At 35.4% G+C, this 21,246-nt stretch overlaps 1 protein-coding gene across 8 annotated transcripts in view; it reads left to right on the top strand.

Moving 5' to 3' along the window:
- MBNL3 (muscleblind like splicing regulator 3) overlaps positions 1-21,246 on the top strand; it is a 126,025-nt gene that overhangs the window by 45,594 nt on the left and 59,185 nt on the right. For 6 of the 8 annotated variants that reach the window (XM_006082081.3, XM_006082082.3, XM_023757885.1 and 3 more), the window contains exon 1: positions 18,204-18,839. The exons of 1 other annotated variant lie outside the window; for it this stretch is intronic. In XM_006082081.3, coding sequence (XP_006082143.1) covers positions 18,663-18,839 — 177 coding nt within the window. In that variant the 5' untranslated portion in view covers positions 18,204-18,662. Of the gene's footprint in view, positions 1-18,203; positions 18,840-21,246 lie in introns of those variants that run through there. One more of the 8 variants, XM_023757900.1, reaches the window with a different exon arrangement.

Here is a 21,246-nt window from a genome sequence, read left to right on the forward strand (position 1 = left end):
CGGTCTCTGGATCTGTTTTTGTTCATCAGTTTATGTTGTTCATTACATTACACAAATGAGTGAGATAATGTGATATTTATCTTTCTCTGACTGACTTATTTTGCTTAGCATAATGCTGTCCAGCTCCATCCATGCTGTTGCAAATGGTAAGAATTCCTTCTTTTTTTACTGCAGCATAGTATTCCATTGTGTAGATATACCACAGCTTTTTAATCCACTCATCTGCTGATGGGAACTTGAGCTGTTTCCAAATCTTAGCTATGATAAATTGTTCTGCTATGAACATAGGTGTGCATATATCCTTTCTGATTGGTGTTTCTTGCGATATATTCCTAGAAGTGGGATCACTGGGTCAAATGGGAGTTCCATTTTTAGTTTTTTGAGGAAACTCCATGCTGATCTCCACAGTGGCTGCACCAGTCTGCATTCCCACCAGCAGTGCAAAGGGGTTCCTTTTTCTCCACATCCTCACCAGCACTTGTCATTTGTTGGTTTGCTGATAATAGCCATTCTGACAGATGTGAGATGGTACCACATTGTCGTTTTGATTTGCATCTCTCAGATCATTAGTGACTGGATTGTTTGTCTTCCTTTTGTTAAGTTGTATGAGTTCCTTATATATTTTGGAAATTAACCCCTTATGGAATGTATCATTGGCAAATATGTTCTTCCATGCAGTGGGCTTTCTGTTCATTTTGTTGATGGTTTCTTTTGTTGTGCAGAAGCTTTTTTCATTTTGTTGATGGTTTCCTTTGTTATGAATATGACATGACATTATACACAGAAAACCCTAAGGACTTTGTAAAAAACTACTAGATTTCATAAATGAATTTGGCAATGTAGCAGGATACAAAATTAACACCCAGAAATCAATGGCATTTTTATACACCAATAATGAATTCTCAGAAATAGAAACTAAAAAAACAATCCCATTTATCATTGCAATGAAAATTTAAGATACTTAGGAATAAACAAAGCCAAGGAAGTAAAAGATCTATACTCAGAAAACTATAGGAAGTTGAAAAAAGAGACAGAAGAAGATATAACAAGTGGAAGAATATACCGTGTTCATGGATTGGTAGAATCATCATTAAAATATCCATACTATCCAAAACAATTTGTAGATTCAATGCAATCCCTATTAAAATACCAATACCATATTTCACAGACCTAGAACAAATACTCCAAAATTTCATATGGAACCAAAAGACACCGAATAGCTGCAGCAATCATGAGAAAGAAGAACAAAGTTGGAGGGATCACAATATCAGGTATCAAGTTATACTACAAAGCCACTGTAATCAAAACAGTGTGGTACTGGCAAAAAAACAGGCATATAGATCAATGGATCAGAACAGAGAACCCAGAAATCAACCCAAGCCATTATGCTCAATTAATATTTGACAAAGGAGGCAAGAGCATACAATGGAGTCAAGACAGTCTCTTCAATAGATGGTGTTGGTAAAACTGGACAGGTACATACAAAAAAAATGAAACTAGATCACCAACATATACCATACACAAGAATAAACTCAAAATGGATAAAAGACTTAAATGTAAGTCGTAAAACAATAGAAATCTTAGAAGAAACCATAGGCAAGAAAATCTCAGATATCTCTTGTAGCAATATGTTTGCAGAGACATCTCTCAGAGCAAAAGAAACTAAGAAGAAAATAAACAAATTGGACTACATAAAAATATTTCTCTATTTTTTAAGTCAAACTAGGGTTGAAATTGATTGATTTCATAAAGTTGTTTTTATTGAAGATGACTATTACTTTTCAGGGTTAAGGTTTTTCTTTCTATTCTCATGGTATAATTGAACCAATCTTCTTTCTAGGTCTCTACTGCTTTGAGGGTTTCTTAATCTTTCCTGTGATAGTTGCTGAGATTGACCTTGAGAGATAGAGTAGAACTATTATTTTGGGGCCATGAAGATGACTTTATAATGACTTCACTTGTCCAAAATTTGATGAAATTATTTTTAAAGGCCAGCTCATTTTACATTTCCTCTAAATTTCTCTATAAAGAAAGGCCCATAATTTCCAATCCAGCATAAACCACTCTGAAAAATCAAGAGAAAAAATGGAATTTTCGAGTTCTTTAAGGAAGGATACTCTGAGGCCTTTATGAATATTGGGAGATGTAGAATTTAAGATTTTTATACTGTCTGTGCTCCCAATAATTTACTTTTAACTCTTTAATAAAGTAGCCATCTTTTCAATTAACTATAGACTATTGGCATATATCTATAATAATAAAAACATAATATGCTAATTAACTGGACAGTCGAACGTCCTTCCTGACAAAGGTGGGGCTGCGAGGACCGAGCCCCTTGCACGAATTTTGTGCATTGGGCCTCTAATATATTTCAGTCACCTGTATGATATAAATGTGAAATAATGCCTTCCAGCAGCAGTAACTTCAGACACAAAAGGTAGAACTCTTGTGTACACTTAGCCAGAAAAATTACTTTCCCAGAAAAATCCCTTTGAGTCCACTAGAAGTATTGGCATTGATGTATTAAGCTACTTGGTCTTTGAAATTAGTGCATATTTGGTCCTCAACATTTCAGCCACAAATATTTTTGTCTACCTGTTCACTATTTTTATAAGCGCTCCTAATAATAATAGGGACTTTGAATTGAGACTGAGAATCTGAATTTATTGGCTATAACACCAGTGTTGAATTCATGTAAGGAAGCCTTCATTGAATGCCTACTTGATACAGTGATGAATCCTATATACCAGCGATATTCAACAGGTGTGCCACAGAATTTTTAAAACATGCAATACCTGACTATTTAGTCAGGGGCACTGACCTCTTTTCTTTAAGATTATCAAATAACAAAATGATAACAGCCAACAAAGCAATGACAGTCTTGTATGAATGAATGAAAATTATTCCTACTTTTTGTCAGATTGGTAAAAATATTTCTTTTGCTGTGCCACAGAATTTTAGTAGTTTATGTATGAAAAAGGTTGAAAATAACTGCTTTACTCCATTAAATCCATTAGATGTTACTTTTGTTTATCTTTAACAAATAATATCCTTATATGATTGACAACTTTGACTACAGACTTACTTGAACTGTTTATTAGTATTCTGAGAATAAACACTTAGTGATAGTTTTTTATTATTGTTTTGCTGTGTGTGTGTGTATGTGTGTGTGTTTGTGTTGGTGAACAGTGAATGCTCAACTAAATCTTATCAGTGAAAAAATCAGCCCCTAAAATTCAATTGAGTTAAATTAAATATGTACTTTTGGAGGACCATGAATACTTCCAAATCACTGGAGTGCTAAAGTCCTGTAACAGGAACTTACAGGATGCCATTTTAATTTAAAAGTTACTATCTTAATTTAACTCCCAGCATAAGCTTGTTCTATAACAAAATCTAACAAAGAAAATCCTTGTTGAAATTTCAACTACATTTTTAAAAGGAATTTTCATTATATAGATTAAGATTGAAAAGTGTTTGAGTCAATTTAGGAAATAAGAATAAAGTTACATGTCCTTAACGAGTGGGGTCTTTGATAAGTAGGTAATACCAATACTTCCTAATAACTAATAAATTTGACCCAGTCACTTAAGCTCCTTGGCCTCAACTTCCACAAGTGTACAATTGCCTGCTCAATTAACCAATTAAGTTATTCTATAATCCTGTGTACATTAATAAAGATGACATAAAATGCTTTTAAAAATGCAAACAGAATGCTGCACTTTTCAGTTTGTTTCTCTACCTACTTTTCATTCTGGCCTGACATGAATCACTGCCTGTCCTGGCTTAACAGTCTGTGAACTGGAGAGAAACACTCTGACCTTCATCCAGTTCCTTTCATCTTTTGTTCTTCCAGAATATGTTGGATACATAAACTTTGCTCTGATTGTGTGTTGTAGACTACTTAAATAAAAACAATTTTCCAAGGGCAGATCATTGTTACCATGCTACATTTGTGGCTACTAAGTTTCTACTCTGCTTAAAATCTTTGAGAGAGGCTCCTGTTTCATAACACAGATACACTCTTTGAGTCACTTTCAAGGTCCTTCAGAAACTACCCACACATTATTTCTCTTCCCCAGTATGAACCTGCCATCCCAGTCAGCCCACATCTGCTCACCATCCTACAAATTCCAGGACCCTAATCTTTTCTTTTCACTTCATCCTCATTGTTCTTCTTTCCAGGAATGCTCTCTGCTTCTCATTCTTTAAGGCCCAGCTCCACTTTATCCTGTTTGAAAACCAAAGGACATGTATGCATGCATATAAGCCTAACCAATGGACACAGACAACAGGGGGGGATAGGAGGGTAATGGAGGGATAAGGACACATATGTAATACCTTAATCAATAAAGAAATTTTTAAAAATGAATAAAAAAAAAGAAAAGAAAACTCTCTTGACCACTCCAGGCCTGAGTGACATTCTCATCTCAGAACTCTTATTGGTTTTGTTGTTATTGTTACTGAATTTTTCTCTTATTTGTCTAGATTGTTTAATTTAATTTTATATTATGTTGTTCCCCAATTCAGTAGAGGCTTCTTGAGTGCAAAGGCAGTGTCTTAGGGTTCTTCTGATTCTCCAAAAGCAGGGGACACAAGTCTGTGCATATAGTTGGTGTACAATAATGTTTGTTGTTTGATATTTTCCCACGTGAATTTTTCAAAGGCCTAATTTGCATGATTTTAGGGAATGATAATAAATATTTGCTAAATGGATAAAATGAATGATGCATATGTTATTGTTTATTTTCACACTCCCAAATTCTCATCCATGGCCAACTAATTGATTGTATGATTCTCAGGACAGGGATTTTATCTTGTTCACTTTTGTATCCCCAGCACCTAGATAAATACCTAGGTCATACTAAATGCCCAATAAATATCTGTGGAATTAATACAGCAAAATCACCCAGTATACATTAAATGCAATCAGTCTTGTGATTCACTTTGTATTTTACTCATCTAAAATACCTGAACATTAAAAGACATGAATTGCTAAATATCTTAAGTTTCCATTTTCTTCAAGTTTAAATACAGTTTTGGGTGAACAAAAATCTTTTAATGGCACTAGGACATCTGTCCCATCCACATAAGCAAGCAATTAACCGGAATTGTTTAATGACAACTGTGTTTAAAATCCAGATTTTAAATTGTTCTTATATTAAATTGAATTATTTTAAAGTATTTAAATGGCATTAGGTAACAAATTCTCATAATTTTGTATACTATTTAAAAAAAGCTTTTGAACAATAGTAGATACAGAGGCAGAGCTGCCTCACACAGATTGTCAAACTGCAGCGGGAAGGCCGGGGAGGGTTGGGGGGCAGGAGGGAGGGGGTTAAGAGTTCAACTGAAGGGCTTGTATGCATGCATATGAGCATAACCAATGGTCATAAGACACTGGGGAGTAGGGGAAGCCGGGGTATTATCAAGGGCGGGGGGGGGGGGAAAGGACATATATGTAATACCCTTTGTAATGCTTTAAGCAATAAAAAAAACAAAAACAAACAAACAAAAAATAAAGTTAATGAATGTTTAAAAAAAAAAAAAAGGTAAACTTTGGCCAGCTGGTGTGATTCAGTACTTGAGTGTTGACCTATGAACCAGGAGGTCATGATTCAATTCTCCATCAGGGCATATACCTGGGTTGTTGGTTCAATTTTCCATGGGGGGCATGCAGGAGGCAGCAGATCAATGATTCTCTCTTATCATGGAAGTTTCTATCTCTCTCTTCCTATCCCCTCTTCTAAAAAATCAATAAAAATATATTATAAAAATAATAAAAAGAGATAAACCTTTAAAAAAAGATGAACTTGCTTGACAAAAACCAGTCACATACATTGCTAAAGCTTTGTTTGAAAGAGACACTGCAGCACCTATTTTTTTCCTTTCTATTACCATATGTATGAACTGTGTTTTTTAATTGGTTTATGAAATAACTTATCTGCTTTTTGATGTGTGTTTTTTAGAAGATATCAGTTCTTTTTTAAAATTCTTTATTGTTTAAAGTATTACATATAGTATTACATATGTTACCTTTTTCCCCCATTGACCTCTCTCTGGCCACTCCCACCCCCCAGCACATGCCCTCACCCCCCTAGTGTCTGAGTCCATTGGTTATGCTTATATGCATGCACACAAGTCCTTCGGTTGATCTCTAACCCCCGCCATATCTCCTGCCTTCCCTCCGAAGTATGACAGTCTGTTTGATGCTTCTATGTCTCTGGATCTATTTTTGTTCATCAGTTTATGTTGTTCGTTATATTCCACAAATGAGTGAGATCATGTGATCTTTATCTTTTCCAACTGGCTTATTTCGTTTAGCATAATGTTCTCCAGTTCCATCCATGCTGTTGCAAATGGTAAGAATTCTTTCCTTTAAACAGCCTAAGTGCCCATGAGCAGATGAGTGGATTAAAAACGGTGGTACATCTACACAATGGAATACTATGCTGCTGATGAGCATTTAGGCTGTTTCCAAATCTTAGCTATTGTAAATTGTGCTGCTATGAACATAGGGGTGCATATGTCCTTTCTGATTGGTGTTTCTGATTTCTTGGGATATATTCCTAGAAGTGGAATTACTGGGTCAAATGGGAGTTCCATTTTTAGATTTTTGAGGAAACTCCATACTGTTTTCCACAGTGGCTGCACTAGTCTGCATTCCCACCAGCAGTGCATGAGGGTTCCTTTTCTCCACATCCTTGCCAGCACTTGTCGTTTGTTGATTTATTGATGATAGCTATTCTGACAGGTGTGAGATGTATCTCATTGTCATTTGGATTTGCATCTCTCAGATGATTAGTGACCTTGAGCATGTTTTCATTGGCAAATATGTTCTTCCATGCAGTGGGCTTTCTTTTGTTCTGTTGATGGTTTCTTTTGTTGTGCAAAAGATTTTTATTTTTATGTAGTCCCATTTGTTTATTTTCTCCTTAGTTTCCATTGCCCTAGGTCTAGAAGCTGTATAGGTAAAGATATTGCTATGATATATGTCTGATATTTTGATGCCTATGGATTCTTCTAAGATTTTCATGGTTTCCCGTCTTATGTTTAAGTCCTTTATCCATTTGAGTTTATTTTTGTGTATGGTGTAAGTGGGTGGTCTAGTTTCATTTTTTTTTTCATGTGCTGTCCAATTTTCCCAACACCGTTTATTAAAGAAACTGTCTTCACTTCATTCTATTCTCTTGCCTCCTTTGTCAAATATTAATTGAGCATAATGGCTTGGGTTGATTTCTGGGTTCTCTGTTCTGTTCCATTGGTCTACATGTCTGTTATTGTGCCAGTACCATACAGTTTTGAGAACAGTGGCTTTGTAATATAGCTTAATACCTGGTATTGTGATCCCTCCAACTTTGTTCTTCTTTCTCAGGATTGCTGTGGCTATTCTGGGTCTTTTTTAATTCCATATGAATTTTTGGAGAGTTTGTTCTAGGTCTCTGAAATATGCCATTGGTATTTTAATGGGAATTGCATTAAATCTATAGATTGCTTTGCATAGTATGGACATTTTAATGATGTTTATTCTACCAATTTATGGACACGGTATATTTTTCCATTTGTTTGTCTTCCTCTATCTCTTTTTTCAATATCCTGTAGTTTTGTGAGTACAGATCTTTTACCTCCTTAGTTAAGTTTATTCCTATATATCTTAATTTTTTTGTTGTTGCAATAGTAAATGGGATTTTTTTTAAGTTTCTCTTTCTGTGCGTTCACTATTGGTGTATAAAAAAGCCATAGATTTCTAGGTATTAATTTTGTATCCTGCTAGGTTGCCAAATTCATTTATTAAGTCTAGTAATTATTCATGGATTCTTTAGGGTTTTCTATGTACAATATCATGTCATCTGCAAATAATGACAGTTTTACTTCTTCTTTTCCAATTTGGATGCCTTTTATTTCTTCTTGTCTGATCATTATGGCTAGCACTTCCAGTACTGTCGAACAGGAGTGGTGAAAGTGGGCATCCCTGTCTTGTTCCTGTTCTTAGGGGAAATGGTTTTAGTTTTTTCCCATTGAGTATGATATTGTCTGTAGGTTTGTCATATAAGGCTTTTATTATGTTGAGGTATAAACACTCTATTCCCACTTTGCTGAGAGTTTTTATCAGAAAAGGTTGTTGGATTATGTCAAATGCTTTCTCTGCATCAATTGATATGATTATGTGATTTTATCTCTCAATTTGTTTATGTGATGTATCACGTTTATTGATTTCGGATATTGTACTATCCTTTCATCCCTGGAATAAATCCCACTTTGTCATGGTGTATGATATTTCTCAGGTTATGCTGGATCCCATTTGCTAGAATTTTGTTGAGGACTTTAGCAACCATGCTCACCAGAGATATTGGCCTATAATTCTCTTTCTTTGTAGTGTCTTTATCTGGTTTTGGGACTAGGATAAATAATACTTCTTCATAGAAAGAGCTTGGAAGTATTCCTTCCTCTTGAAGTTTTTGGAATATACTTAGGAGGATAGGTTTTAGTTTTTCTTTGAATGTTTGGTAGAACTCCCCTGTAAACCTGTTCTGACCAGGGCTTTTGTTTGCTCGAAGTTTTTTGATGACTGCTTCAATTTCCTCCATAGTTACTGGTCTATTCAGATTTTTTTATTCTTCCTGATTGAGTTTTGGAAAGTCCTATTTTTCTAGGAATATGTCAATTTTTTCTAGGTTGACCAGTGTGTTGGACTAGAGTTGTTCATAGTATTTTTTAACAATCCTTTGTATTTATGTGGGATCTGTTGTTATTTTGCATCTTTCACTTCTGATTTGTTTACTTGGGTCCTCTCTCTTTGCTTCTTGGTGAGCCTAACTAGAGGTTCAGCAATCTGGTTTATCCTTTCAAAGAACCATCTTTTGGTTTTATTGACCTTTTGTATTGTTTTTTTTTGTCTCTATGTCATTTTTCCCGCTGTTATCTTTATTATTTCTTTCCTTCTGCTCACTCTGAGCTTTTCTTGTTGCTCTCTTTCTAATTCTTTAAGTTGTAGAGTTAGATAATTACCAGTCTTTCTTTCTTTCTTTCTTTCTTTCTTTCTTTCTTTCTTTCTTTCTTTCTTTCTTTCTTCCTTTCTTTCTTTCTTTCTTCCTTCCTTTCTTCCTTCTTTCCTTCCTTCCTTCCTTCCTTCCTTCCTTCCTTCCTTCCTTCCTTCCTTCCTTCCTTTCTTTCTTCTTTCTTTCTTTCTTTCTTTCTTTCTTTCTTTCTTTCTTTCTTTCTTTCTTTCTTTCTTCCTTCCTTCCTTCCTTCCTTCCTTCCTTCCTTCCTTCCTTCCTTCCTTCCTTCCTTTCTTTCTTTCTTTCTTTCTTTCTTTCTTTCTTTCTTTCTTTCTTTCAGCTGGCCTGTAATCCTATGAACTTCTCTCTCTGGACTGCTTTCACTATGTCCCAAAGATTTTGGATTGTTGTGTTTTCATTGTCATTTGTTTTCAGGAAGTCTTTTATTTCTTCTTTGATTGCTTTGGTAAATCAATCATTGTTTAATAACATGCTATTTAGACTCAGAGTGTTTGAATTTTTTGATTATTTTTATTGTAGTTGATTTCTAATATTATGCCATTGAGATCTGAGAAGATGCTTGACATGATTTCAGTCTTCTTGAATTTGAAGAGATTTTGCCTGTGACCCAATATGTGGTCTATTTTTGAAAATGTCCAATGTGCACTTGAGAAGAATGTATATTCTGTAGCTTTGGGGTGAAATGTTTTGAAGATATCAATTAGGTCCAACTGATCTAATTGTTTGTTTAGGATTGCTGTTTCTTTGCTGATTTTTTGTCTAGAGCAGTGATTCCCAAAGTGGGTGCTACCGCCCCCCGGTGGGCGCTGCAGTGATCCAGGGGGGCAGTGATGGCCACAGGTGCATTTGGGGGCGATGAGTAACTGCTATTAAAATTTTTTAAAAATTAATTTCCAGGGGCTGAGTAATATTTTTTTCTGGAAAGGGGGCGGTAGGCCAAATAAGTTTGGGAACCACTGGTCTAGAGGATTTATTCAGTGATCTCAGTGGGGTATTAAAATCCTCTACCATGATTGTGTTGCTGTTGTTCTCTCCCTTGATATGTTCCAGAAGTTGTTTTTTTTTATGTATTTGGGTGCTTCTGCATTGGATGCATATATGTTTACCAGAGTTATATCCTCTTATTGTATTGATCCCTTAAGAAGTATGAAGTGGCCTTCCTTGTCTCTTGATATGGCCTCCACTTTGAGGTCTATTTTGTCAGATATAAGTATTACTACCCAAGCTTTTTTTCATTTCTATTTGCCTGAAATATATTTTTCCATCCCTTCACTTTCAGTCTGTGTGAGTCTCTTATTCTGAGGTGGGTCTACTCTAGATAGCATCTATATGGGTCATGTTTTCTTATCCATTCAGCCACTCTATGTCTTTTGATTGGAGTATTTAGTCCATCTTGTTTAATGTTATTATTGATAGGTACTTGTTTGTAGCCATTTTTATTCTTTATGCCTGTGTTCCTTCCTCCCTTTCTATTTCTTCTTTTACAATTGTCCCTTTAGCATTTCTTGCATTGCTGGCTTGGTAGTGATAAACTCCCTTCACCTGTTTTTGTCTGTGAAGCTCCTGATTTCCCCTTTAATTTTAAATGACATTCTTGCTGGATAGAGTATTCTTGGATTCAGTCCCTTGCTTTGCATCATTTTGTATACTTCATTCCATTCCGTACTTGCCTGATGTGTTTCTGTTGAGAAATTATTTGATAATATAATGGGAGATCCCTTGTAGGTTTCTCTCTGTCTCTCTCTTGCAGCCTTTAATATTCTATGTTGTTAACATTTACCTTTATAATTATGAAGTGTCTTTGTGTGGGTCTTTTTGGGTTGATCTTGCTTGGCACTCTTTGTGCTTGTGTAACTTTTTCCTTCCCCATATCAGAGAAGTGTTCTGTCATGATTTCTTCAAATAGGTTTTCTAATCCTTGCTCCTCTTCTTTTCCTTCTGTCACCCCTATTATATGTATGTTACTTCATTTCATGTTGTCCCAAAGCTCCCTTAGGCTCTTCTCCAGTTTTAATTTTTTTCTCCAATTGCTGTTCAGATTGGGTGTGTTTTCCTGCCCTATCTTCTAACTCACTAATTCAGTCCTCCACTTCTTCTAGTCTATTTTTGAAACCTTCCATTGTACTTTTCGTTGTAGCTGTATCATTCGTGATTTCCTCTTGATTCCTCTTGTTGATTTTCTCATCCATCCTTTTATGAACTGTATGACCCTTACTCTGAATTCTTTTTCTGACATATTGCATGCCTCCGTTTCATTTGATTCTTTTTCTGGCAAGTCCCCCTTTTCTCTTTTGGGTTTTTTTTCTTTGTCTCTCTATTTTTGCTGTCTCTTTTTGGCCCTGGGTACCCTTCTTGGGGTTCAATAGGTTGAAGACCCTATTAGAGCAATGGTCAGGGAATCGTTAGCACAGAGGCTTGGTCTGCCTTGAGTCTCACACCTTTATTGTCTCTGCTCTGAGTTGTGCCCCCTTCTCCCACAGATCTGGTCCCTCAGTTGTCTGCTTAAGATGCTTGGGGTGGCAGGAGCACGTGCACAGTTCCTCTGATGTGCGATTCCCTGTGAAGACCCAGAGTCCTCTGTCATGCAATTCGCTGTGCAGCCCTGGAACCTGTGGCAGGGTGGCACCCTTAGTTCTCTCTGTCAGGACACTTGCAGCACGGTCTTGTGTCCCCTGGCTAGACAACCTGGCTTACTCCAGGTTGCACCATCAGTGCTGTCCTGTGGCCCGAAGTGAGGTGTGCATTGGGTTGTTCTGGATGGCCCTGGTAGGACTGTCCCAGGGGCCAAGGTGGAGGGAGTGTGGGTTGCTCTGGGTCACACAGTCAGACCTCCCCTGTGGCCCTGAATGAGGCATGCACTGGGTTGCTTTGGGTCGTGCCTCTCTGGCCAGAGTGAAGCAAGTGTGGGTTGCTCTGGGTCACCCCAGCAGGGCTGTCTGAGGCAGGAGAGGGTCATGGTGTTCCCCCTGGCTTGTACTCACTGCGGGATCCTGGAGCCAGATCCTTGGACCTTGGGTCCCAGTAGGCTGGTGAGGAGGCCTGGTGCAGGAGCTCACTATGGTGGTTAGTGCTCCCTGCAAATGTCTGGGAGTCTTCCAAGAGGTACTTTGCCATTCACTGCTGGGTACAGTGGTGGCTCCATGTGGGTTATGGCTGGCAAGTGGAATTTTCTAGGCATCCTCTGCCTTTCCTTATTGGAAATTGTCTCCTCATCTGTGTCTAACTAGTTAATTCAGGGTGGATGTTCTCCCATTTAGTTGCTTTTCTGGCCTGGCCCTAGGAGGAGGTGCACAAAACTGCTGCTTATTCGGCCGTCATTTTCTATCTTCCCTTATCTGCTTTTTGTAAAAGGTATCTTAAATTTAGTACTCTGGTAAAATTGTGGGAAAATGCAATTAAGCTTTAAAAAACTTAATGAAAAAGCATGCACATAAGCAAAATATCATTATTTTTACAGTCGGGTTTTTTTTTCCAGATAAAAAAACTCAGTTTTCCATAGGATTCTTGTGAAATCATGGTTTCCATCTGCAATGCTAAGCACCTCTCATGTGCCTTAAAGAACAAGTATTAGTAGACCACTAATGATAACATGTGAGGGAAATAGAACCTGAAGCAAATATGAAAACTTGAAAGCTTTTAATTTGTTAGCCTGCCAATTCAAGCAGCATGTGGCAGGTGTGTCATATATTCATAGAGCCAAAATAAATGGCCACAAGAAATTCCAAGGCAATACAGATGTAAGGAAAGTTTAAAATGGAAAGAAAGAAAACATTGTTTATTCAGTAGTTTGATAAATACATTTAAGTAAATGCCTCTTCATATATTCCTTTAAGTGCAAAATAGTATCTTTGTGACCTTCTGGACCAGGCATTGGCAATGTTTGTGTTATGTGCTGGTTTGTGGAAGGAAAGCAAAAGAAAGGAGGAGACAAGGAAAATGTAGAAAATGTGGGCAAAAGTAGCTGCTGGTGGTGGCCTGGCAAACAACTCTGGAACATGTTACTGTTTCCAGTAGATCGGTAGATAATATTTATTTTGTTTTACCAAGACAACTTTCATGAGAAAACTTGTGAATACTTATAAAATTATAAAATCTAAATAATGAATCTAGTGTGTGCAATTTTAAAGTAAAAACTTTAATATTTTCCTTATGTTGTCTTATTTAGAATTATTATAGATGAACATTAATTAAAAATCAAAATTAACTTTTCTTTTTAAGGAAGAATACTTTGATAATGTTTCTTCCTATGGCTCAAAGTGATGTCTCCTCCACCCCCATGCCCACTGCGGTTTCATCACATGGATTGTTGAACAAATTATTTCATAGATTAGTCTACTACCCAAAGTTATAGGCAGAAATCATTTGGGAATCCAAATTTTTTACTCTAAATACAGGATTAGATCTTGTTGCTGTCAAATGAGCAGGGGTAGAGATTTTTTATGGAAACTGCATGCTCTACAGATCAAGAATCCCAGGTATTAACATTCCAATTTGAAAGCTCAAATTCTGAGAAAAACTCATCTTTACAGGTCTAATAGATTGAAAACTGATAGAGGTGGCCAAAGCTCTGCCAGCCTTGAAGGTACTTATCTGACAAAACTGCTAGCATGCTACAGCAGAAGGGTTCATGTTGAATTACCATTTAATCTTCGACTTTTCAAAATAAGAATCCTAGGGAATGCTATAGCACTCTAACTTCCAATGAGAAGATAGTGCTAACAAACCTGAGTAAGACATGCTCTCTACTGACAGGGAATTTACAATCTAATAATGGAGAAAAGTTGAGGGCTATAATGGAAGAAGACACAGTATTTGTGACATGCTTAAGAGCGTGGGCTCTGGACTCACACTGCCTGGGTTTGAACCATGGTTTGATAACTTAACAGCAACATGAAGTTGTGCAAGTTAAAATTACTAAACCTTTCTCCACTTGTTTTCCAATCTGTTAAATGGGAGCAGTACCACACTCTTCAAAAGGGATCTGTAATTCCAAGATATTCCTTTTGGTGACTCATTTCTATACAAAGGTGTTTGAGTGTTTAAGAGTGTTCTTAAGTCATAGTGCGTGATGTACCTACCATTCATGGTGATTTAGAGGCTGAGGTTGAAGTTAGAGTATCTAGTGTGTGCTTCTAGAGCTTCTTTAACTCTCATAATCATTTTGCTTTTCTGTGCCTTGGGTTTCTTCTCTATTTAAATGAGCAAAGGAAGTTCCATGATAACAGGGACCTTACCAATCGTGTTCAACATCTAGAACAGTGCCTGGCACATAGTAGATGATGGATAGATGTTGGGGCAGCACAACTCAGGGATATTATGAAAATGGTGATACAACAGACATGCACGCAATTTTGAGAGTCATGAGTACTACCCAAAAATGACTGGATTTTCTTGTTTAAGATTCCAAAGAGAGATAAGAGATTAGAAATGATCTCTATTTACAGTTCGCTGCTGATATTTAAACATGAATTTTGGAGTCAGAGGATCTTGCCTCTACTTGTGGTTCTATCATTTAAGGCTTTGTAACCTCAGATAAGTAACCTCTACTAGCTTTATTTTCTTCACTATTATTTTGGGGTTATCACTCTTGCTTTTGAGTATATTTTAGAGCTCCAATGATGAATGGAATGAAAGCACTTGTGAATTGCAAATACTATACAAATACAAATATGCTAAGCAATGGAAACTTTATGCTCTACATTAGAGTAGTAAAAAACATAAACAAGCAAAATTGTATTCCTATTACTGAAATCTAAGGCAGTGGAGATAAAACTGTATTGTCTGCAAAAGTTGATCTTATTTAAAATATAGGGAAAATGGACACCGTCCCTGTCTTTTATACACAGTCAGATAAGCACAGCTGCAGGAGAGAAATTCTTTCCATCGTCACAACAGCTCTTTTTAGTTGTTGCATCTAGCTTTTTCTATGCCAGCTCCAAAAATAGTTCCAGTCTGAAGGAAGTGTTTTGAGGATTTGGCTAGGGACCCAGAAGAGGTTACAGGCTGAGTTAAAAAAACACACATGAAAATTCCTTCTTCAATTACCCCTATCTTACATAAAATACATGGCCAGAGTCCATTTTCTGTTTGCATTATTCATGTAAAAGTTCAAAATTTATTATTTAGTATCTGTTACTATACTTCATGGACCTTTGTAGAAAAAATATTTCTCCAGACCCTCACTGTTTATATTACGAGCAAATTATGTGTGTGTGTGTGTATGTATGTATATATATATATAAATTTGGGGGAGGTATTTTTCTTTCAAATGTATTCAGGCAGCCTATATAATTTAGTTGTCAAAATTTTCTTTAAATATAAACTCATAAACTCACAGAATATATACTTTTACAGTACTTTCCATTATATACTAAGTTAGTTACAGTATGGAACTTAATGTACTCTTGAAATTCAACTTAGTAGCACTAATTAGAATTTGTGTCCAAGAAGATTCTAAGAAAGATTGGTATAGCCAATTTCATCATTCATGAGGCTTTTTTGGTTTGTTTTCATGTGTCTGCAGACTTTTAAGAAACATAATAACAGCACTAATATATAATACACATACTATCCAATTCACCCACTTAAAGTGTACAAGGTAGTGAATAGGACCATCATCACTATCTAATTCCAGAATATTTTCATTATCTCCAAAGGAGACCACATACCCATTAAGTAGTTATTCTACTTTATCCCCTTGCCTTGGCCCTCACAATCACTAATTTGCTTTTTACTCTATGGATTGCCTACTCTGGATATTTAATATAAATTGAACCATACAATATGTGGCAATTGTGACTGGCTTCTTCCATTTAGCATAATGTTTTCGAGGTCCATTCATGTTGTAGCATCTATCAGCACTTTATTCCTTTTAATGTGGAATAATATTCCATTTTGTGGATATATCACATTTTGTGTATCCATTCATCTGTTGAGAGACACTTGGGTTTTTTCTACCTTTTAACTATTGTGAATAGTGCTGCTATGCACATGAGTGTACAAATATTTCTTTGAGACCCTGCTTTCAATTCTTTTGGTATGTACCTAGGTATAGAAGTGCTAGGTCATATGGTAACTGTTTAACATTTTGAGGAACTTTCAGCCTGCCACAGCAGGTACGCTATTTTACATTCCCACCAACAATGTATAACAACTCAAATTTCTTCCCCATTTCTGTTTTTATTAGAGCCATCCTAATGGGTGTAGAGTAGTATCACACTGTGGTTTTCACTTGCATTTCCCTCATCTGGCTACTTCCATATATTTTTTTTCTAGGGGTCATTTGCCTGACAACCTTAGCCCTCTAGAACATGGTCCTTTATGGAACATATTGTGAAAGGTCCCCTACACAAATAAGAGCAGTCATAGATCTTCTGCATGAAAGCCCTGCACTTTGCTCCCTGAGGCCCCTCATTCACTGAGTAACTCTTATTCAACATTCATGATTGGCTATTATGTTTTACAGAAGGGAGCTAGATAGTCCACTATGGCAGATATTGTGGCAAGTAAGAGTAGAAGTCTAACCACTACAGTGTACACCAGAAACTAATGCAAAAATATAATATTGAATGAAGCTGTAATTGAAAAAATAAAATTTAAAATAAATAAATACATTTTCAAGTAAAAAAATAATAGAAGTGACAAATATTCATCTGCCACCGAAGAAGAACTATAATATTTCCCAGGACATTTGTGACCCCAAGCCTTCAACCAGAGGCCAAATTATGTTCAATATTTTCTAAGAAGCAAAAGCTACATATAATACATTTTAGAAAGATTTCCATAAAAAATGACTCAAGAAATTCACCCTTTGCTTTTGAATGGATAAGCTTCCATGGATTTCCTAGATACTTAATTTCCCATTGGCATCTGAAAAATTAGGTGATATTGAACTTCATCTTGAATGTGGAAAAGACAAATAGCAAATTCAGATTCTACAAAGTTATAGAAGACATTGTTTAAAAAAAGTAAATGAAAAATTTTAAAGAACTGTAATTCTACTTTTTTTGATAAAGTTAACAGTTAGTTGATTTGCCTTGTACTCATTGCTTACTTTTGTTTTAGAAATTCCCTGTTACTTCAGTATGTGTTCATGGCATACTGCCAGTAAATTAACCTTTCATCTGCCTTATCAGCTGAATTGCTAGAATTTGTTGCTGGTTGACACTGGGTTAAACTGCAAACCTTAAAGCTGCACAATACTGAATGTATGAATGAACAGTGCTTTCTGTCTCACTTATTTGTACATGCTGAAACCTTTTTCTAAGTTGTTCCAATATCCCTTCATGGAGACTAATAGCTAATAGAGCATACACAGAAAAAAACCCAGCATCTTTTCAAAGGATTTCTTTATGTGAAGCACATGTTACATTTCTAGCCTCTATCCTGCCTCATTTTCTGTGGGTCTCCAGCTAGCTATGTCATGACCATTTTATGTGATCATAAACAATTACATTTCAAATACACATACAGAGTTACCTCGTAGAGCAACTTAAATTTTCTTAACAATTCCTGTTTTCTGGATTTTGAGAGCAGATAATCAAGCCTTCAATCAGAATGCAGTAAGGCCAGTTTAAAGACAGGTTTGTGGTAGCCTGTAAAAACTTGAGACGTGCAGGTGCATCATAACTGTGAAAAAGTCTGTCATGTCAGGTTCTGGGATTTTCTGTGCAGTAGACCCAAGAATGAATTTCTTGCCCCAAATGATCAAAATTAAGAATTCTTTTTAAAATTGGGTTGTTGCCTAGTCTTGTATTACAACAGTGAATCTAAGTATTTGCTTCCTTTTACTGTGCACAATTCTACACTGGGAAATTCACATTTTATTGACAATGGCTAATTGAAGTGTATTGCACTGTCAGTATTTAGATGCCTCCTGTTTTAAATAGGATATAGTTACTTCTTTTCTAAATCTAGAGTTTAAATCAGAAGCATTGTATGATATTTGCTAATTTTATTTTATGTTTTCCTTGCAGGTTTCTGAGGTGTCTTTTCTGAAAGCTCTTCTGCTTTGATTCCACTCTCTTTATAAACTCCTCTCCTTACCTCTCCTTACCACCACCACCCCCACCCAAAACCTGGTGTGCTCATTCTTTTAATTTCTTTGATTCTCAGTTTTTCCTCATCCTGATTTTGCAGCATTTTTTTTTTTTTTACAATTGTAACATCCTTACCAACCATAATCTTTAAAGCCAAGAAATAGGGAGAAAAACTTTTCTCCCCCTGAACTGAGACCATTTCACAAATTGAAGGGCAGCCAACAGCATATGCTTTTTGCCAAAATAATTGAAAACATCAACTGGAGAGCACATAATTCTTTTGAAAGTCCACCAGTTATTTGAAGTAACTTTGGCAGAAGAACAAAATAAAACACTCAATATTTTAACCTTTATGGTTGCCTTCTTAGAAGTTGGTTTCTAATTTGGTTTTTAGTTATTCTGATACAATTTTTATTGTATGATTGGCTTTTTGTTTGACTAGACCTAATTTGACTTCAATGAAAACCTAAGTGCTAACGAAGAAATATTTCACCAAAGCAATCTGTGATCTCTTTACATTTAGCTTGAATTCATTTTTAATATTTTAACAACAGCAGTAATACTGTCTTAGAAAGGGTGCACTTGATTTTATTTTGCTTTCAATATGACGGCTGTCAATGTTGCCCTGGTTCGTGATACCAAGTGGCTGACTTTAGAAGTCTGTAGAGAATTTCAGAGAGGAACCTGTTCTCGAGCTGATGCAGACTGCAAGTTTGCCCATCCACCAAGAGATTGCCATGTGGAAAATGGCCGTGTGGTGGCTTGTTTTGATTCTTTAAAGGTGAGTCTCATCTAAATGCACATGATGTTTAAATTAAATCTGTTTATTTCTATTTTTGAAAGATGATGTGCTTTGAAATTGGTAAAGTTAATAACATGAAAGTGGTTAAGTTTTTCTTTTGTTTGTTTTTTAAGACAGGATGTAGACCTTGTGTTTGTATAACTAAGCCAGGCTAAAGTTCACCCCATCAAAGACACTGATCAAAAGAGATAGGTTTAAAGAAAAAAATTTAAAAGTTTTTGTAAGAATGAGAAATTTCAGCCTTGCCATAATTCTTGTGTACAATTTAGGTTTTGAGTACAGTGATCTTAATCCTCATATAATCTAGAGAAGTCCTCTACTGAATTATGTTATCAAAATACAATTGTCAAGGACCGGTCAGCTTTCAGAGAATAAAGTCAGGCCCAGAGAGAATAAGGTGAAAACATCACTATCCAGAAAGAAAATGATGGCATTTTAAAATTTCTTAGTCAAAGTATATTTTGAATGTTTAACATATTGTTATAAAACTAGATTCACTTGTTTTATCTTCCTGAACTGCTTTTTGACCAATTTCAAATTTGTCAGTACATTTTGTAAGAAAAGTCCTATTGCCAAGGCCAACAAACCCAAATAATATGTACTATAGAATAAACAAAATATGAAAGCAAAGGAAATATTATGTAGAATAGAACATATATGATTGCAGAACAAACAAATGCACTGATTTTCACCTTTTACTAAGTTATCCTTAAATTAAGGATAAAGATGAATAAATTAAAGAAGTAAAAAAGCAATAGATTCCTGGTCTAATTAGTAAAATTTGCTAGGATACATTAAAATTTTTTTTCCAAAATGTGTTAAAATGAATTAAACTTAGCAAGAACTTTCAAATTTCTTGATATTACTTTATACTTGTCGTGACCAATTTTACCTTATTAACATTTTTATTTATGCACTGACTAATAGAGATGTATTTCTTCATGTGCTCTTTTCTTAAAAAAATTATCAAGTGATACTACTTAAGTAGTTACTTTTACTTATTTTGTAGTTACTAGTTTTTGTTATAAATCATTCCAGTTCAAGAATGAAAACTTATTACCATAAAGGATGGTAATCCCTACCATTAAAAATGTCTGGATTACTCTTATTTGCAGTAATTATTATGACTAAAGGCTTATTCTGTTTTCTTTATTTCAGTTTCATTCAAGTTTCTATCTACAGTTACTTTGTATATTATTTAAATCTACTGCTGCAGAACTGGGCAGTGCCATGAAGTGGAAGAGCACTGGGTTAGTTGGGGGGTGGGATATGTCTTTCATCCAGTCCATAAAAAGGATCTGTCACTGCACTAGGAATTTTACATATTTATTTTCAGGAGCTCTGTGTTGCAGTCCCAACCCCACTATTGACCTTGGCTACTTAATCTGACACAACTTGAGTTCTTTCATCTCTAACAGATGGATCTTCTTCTCTACTTATCCTCCATGATTATTGTGGAGATTTCAATAGATAATATAAATGAAATATCATTTATTATTATAAAAGTGAATTAAATGAAAGGTTTTCTTACTATTAGGAGTCTTCAAAAACAGTTCTATTAAGTTAGTGTTTATTATTTAAAAATATATACTCATGTTTCAAATATATATGCCCAAATCTAGTTGCCTGAGTGTCATGTTAGTTCTTCAAACTAAGTATCACTGTTTTTATGGTTTACTCTTTGACATAGAGTTCCTTTCAGGTTTTGTAATATCTATCTTCCCAGACATCTGGTGGAAGGATACATGTGATGTTCCTAATCATTGTTAGAGTTCAAATCAGTTCTTCCACTTAAAGATAAAGTGCCACAAAGGAAACATTTTGAGGAAAAGTAATATAGAAAGTGATTGTTAACAAAATGCATACTGCACTATCACTTTAAAGCTTGGAAAATGTTTAATTCAGAAACTCATAGATAAAAGCCAATAAATATTAATAAACCACTTATTTAAAATATACTATCTATTCACTACATTCAGAGTTTTAAAAATATTTTGCATTATGTTAATACCTGATGACCAGTCACACAGGATATGGATGATTTGCATCATTATTACACTATCAAATTTTAATGAAAACCTTAATGTTTCAAATATACAATGCCTTCCAAAAAGTTTCTATTTAGATAGCATATTTGTCACATTTCCATGTCTGCACAAAAGCTTTGTAGTTCTCTTCTTTTTTATTATCTTTATTCTAGACATGCTTGAAATGTATGCTAAGTTGAGGGTAATTGACCTATGTGGATTGTACTGTTATCATATCTATAATACACAAATTACACACCTCAATGATTATTGCAGCATTTGCTACCCCCTCTCTTGAGTTTGTATAATTGAAACACCTTCAAAATGCACCTGTTTCTTCTTTTATGAGTGGTTAAATA

Source organism: Myotis lucifugus, unplaced genomic scaffold, assembly GCF_000147115.1.
Source record: "Myotis lucifugus unplaced genomic scaffold, Myoluc2.0 scaffold_2, whole genome shotgun sequence".
NCBI classification, from domain to species: domain Eukaryota; kingdom Metazoa; phylum Chordata; class Mammalia; order Chiroptera; family Vespertilionidae; genus Myotis; species Myotis lucifugus.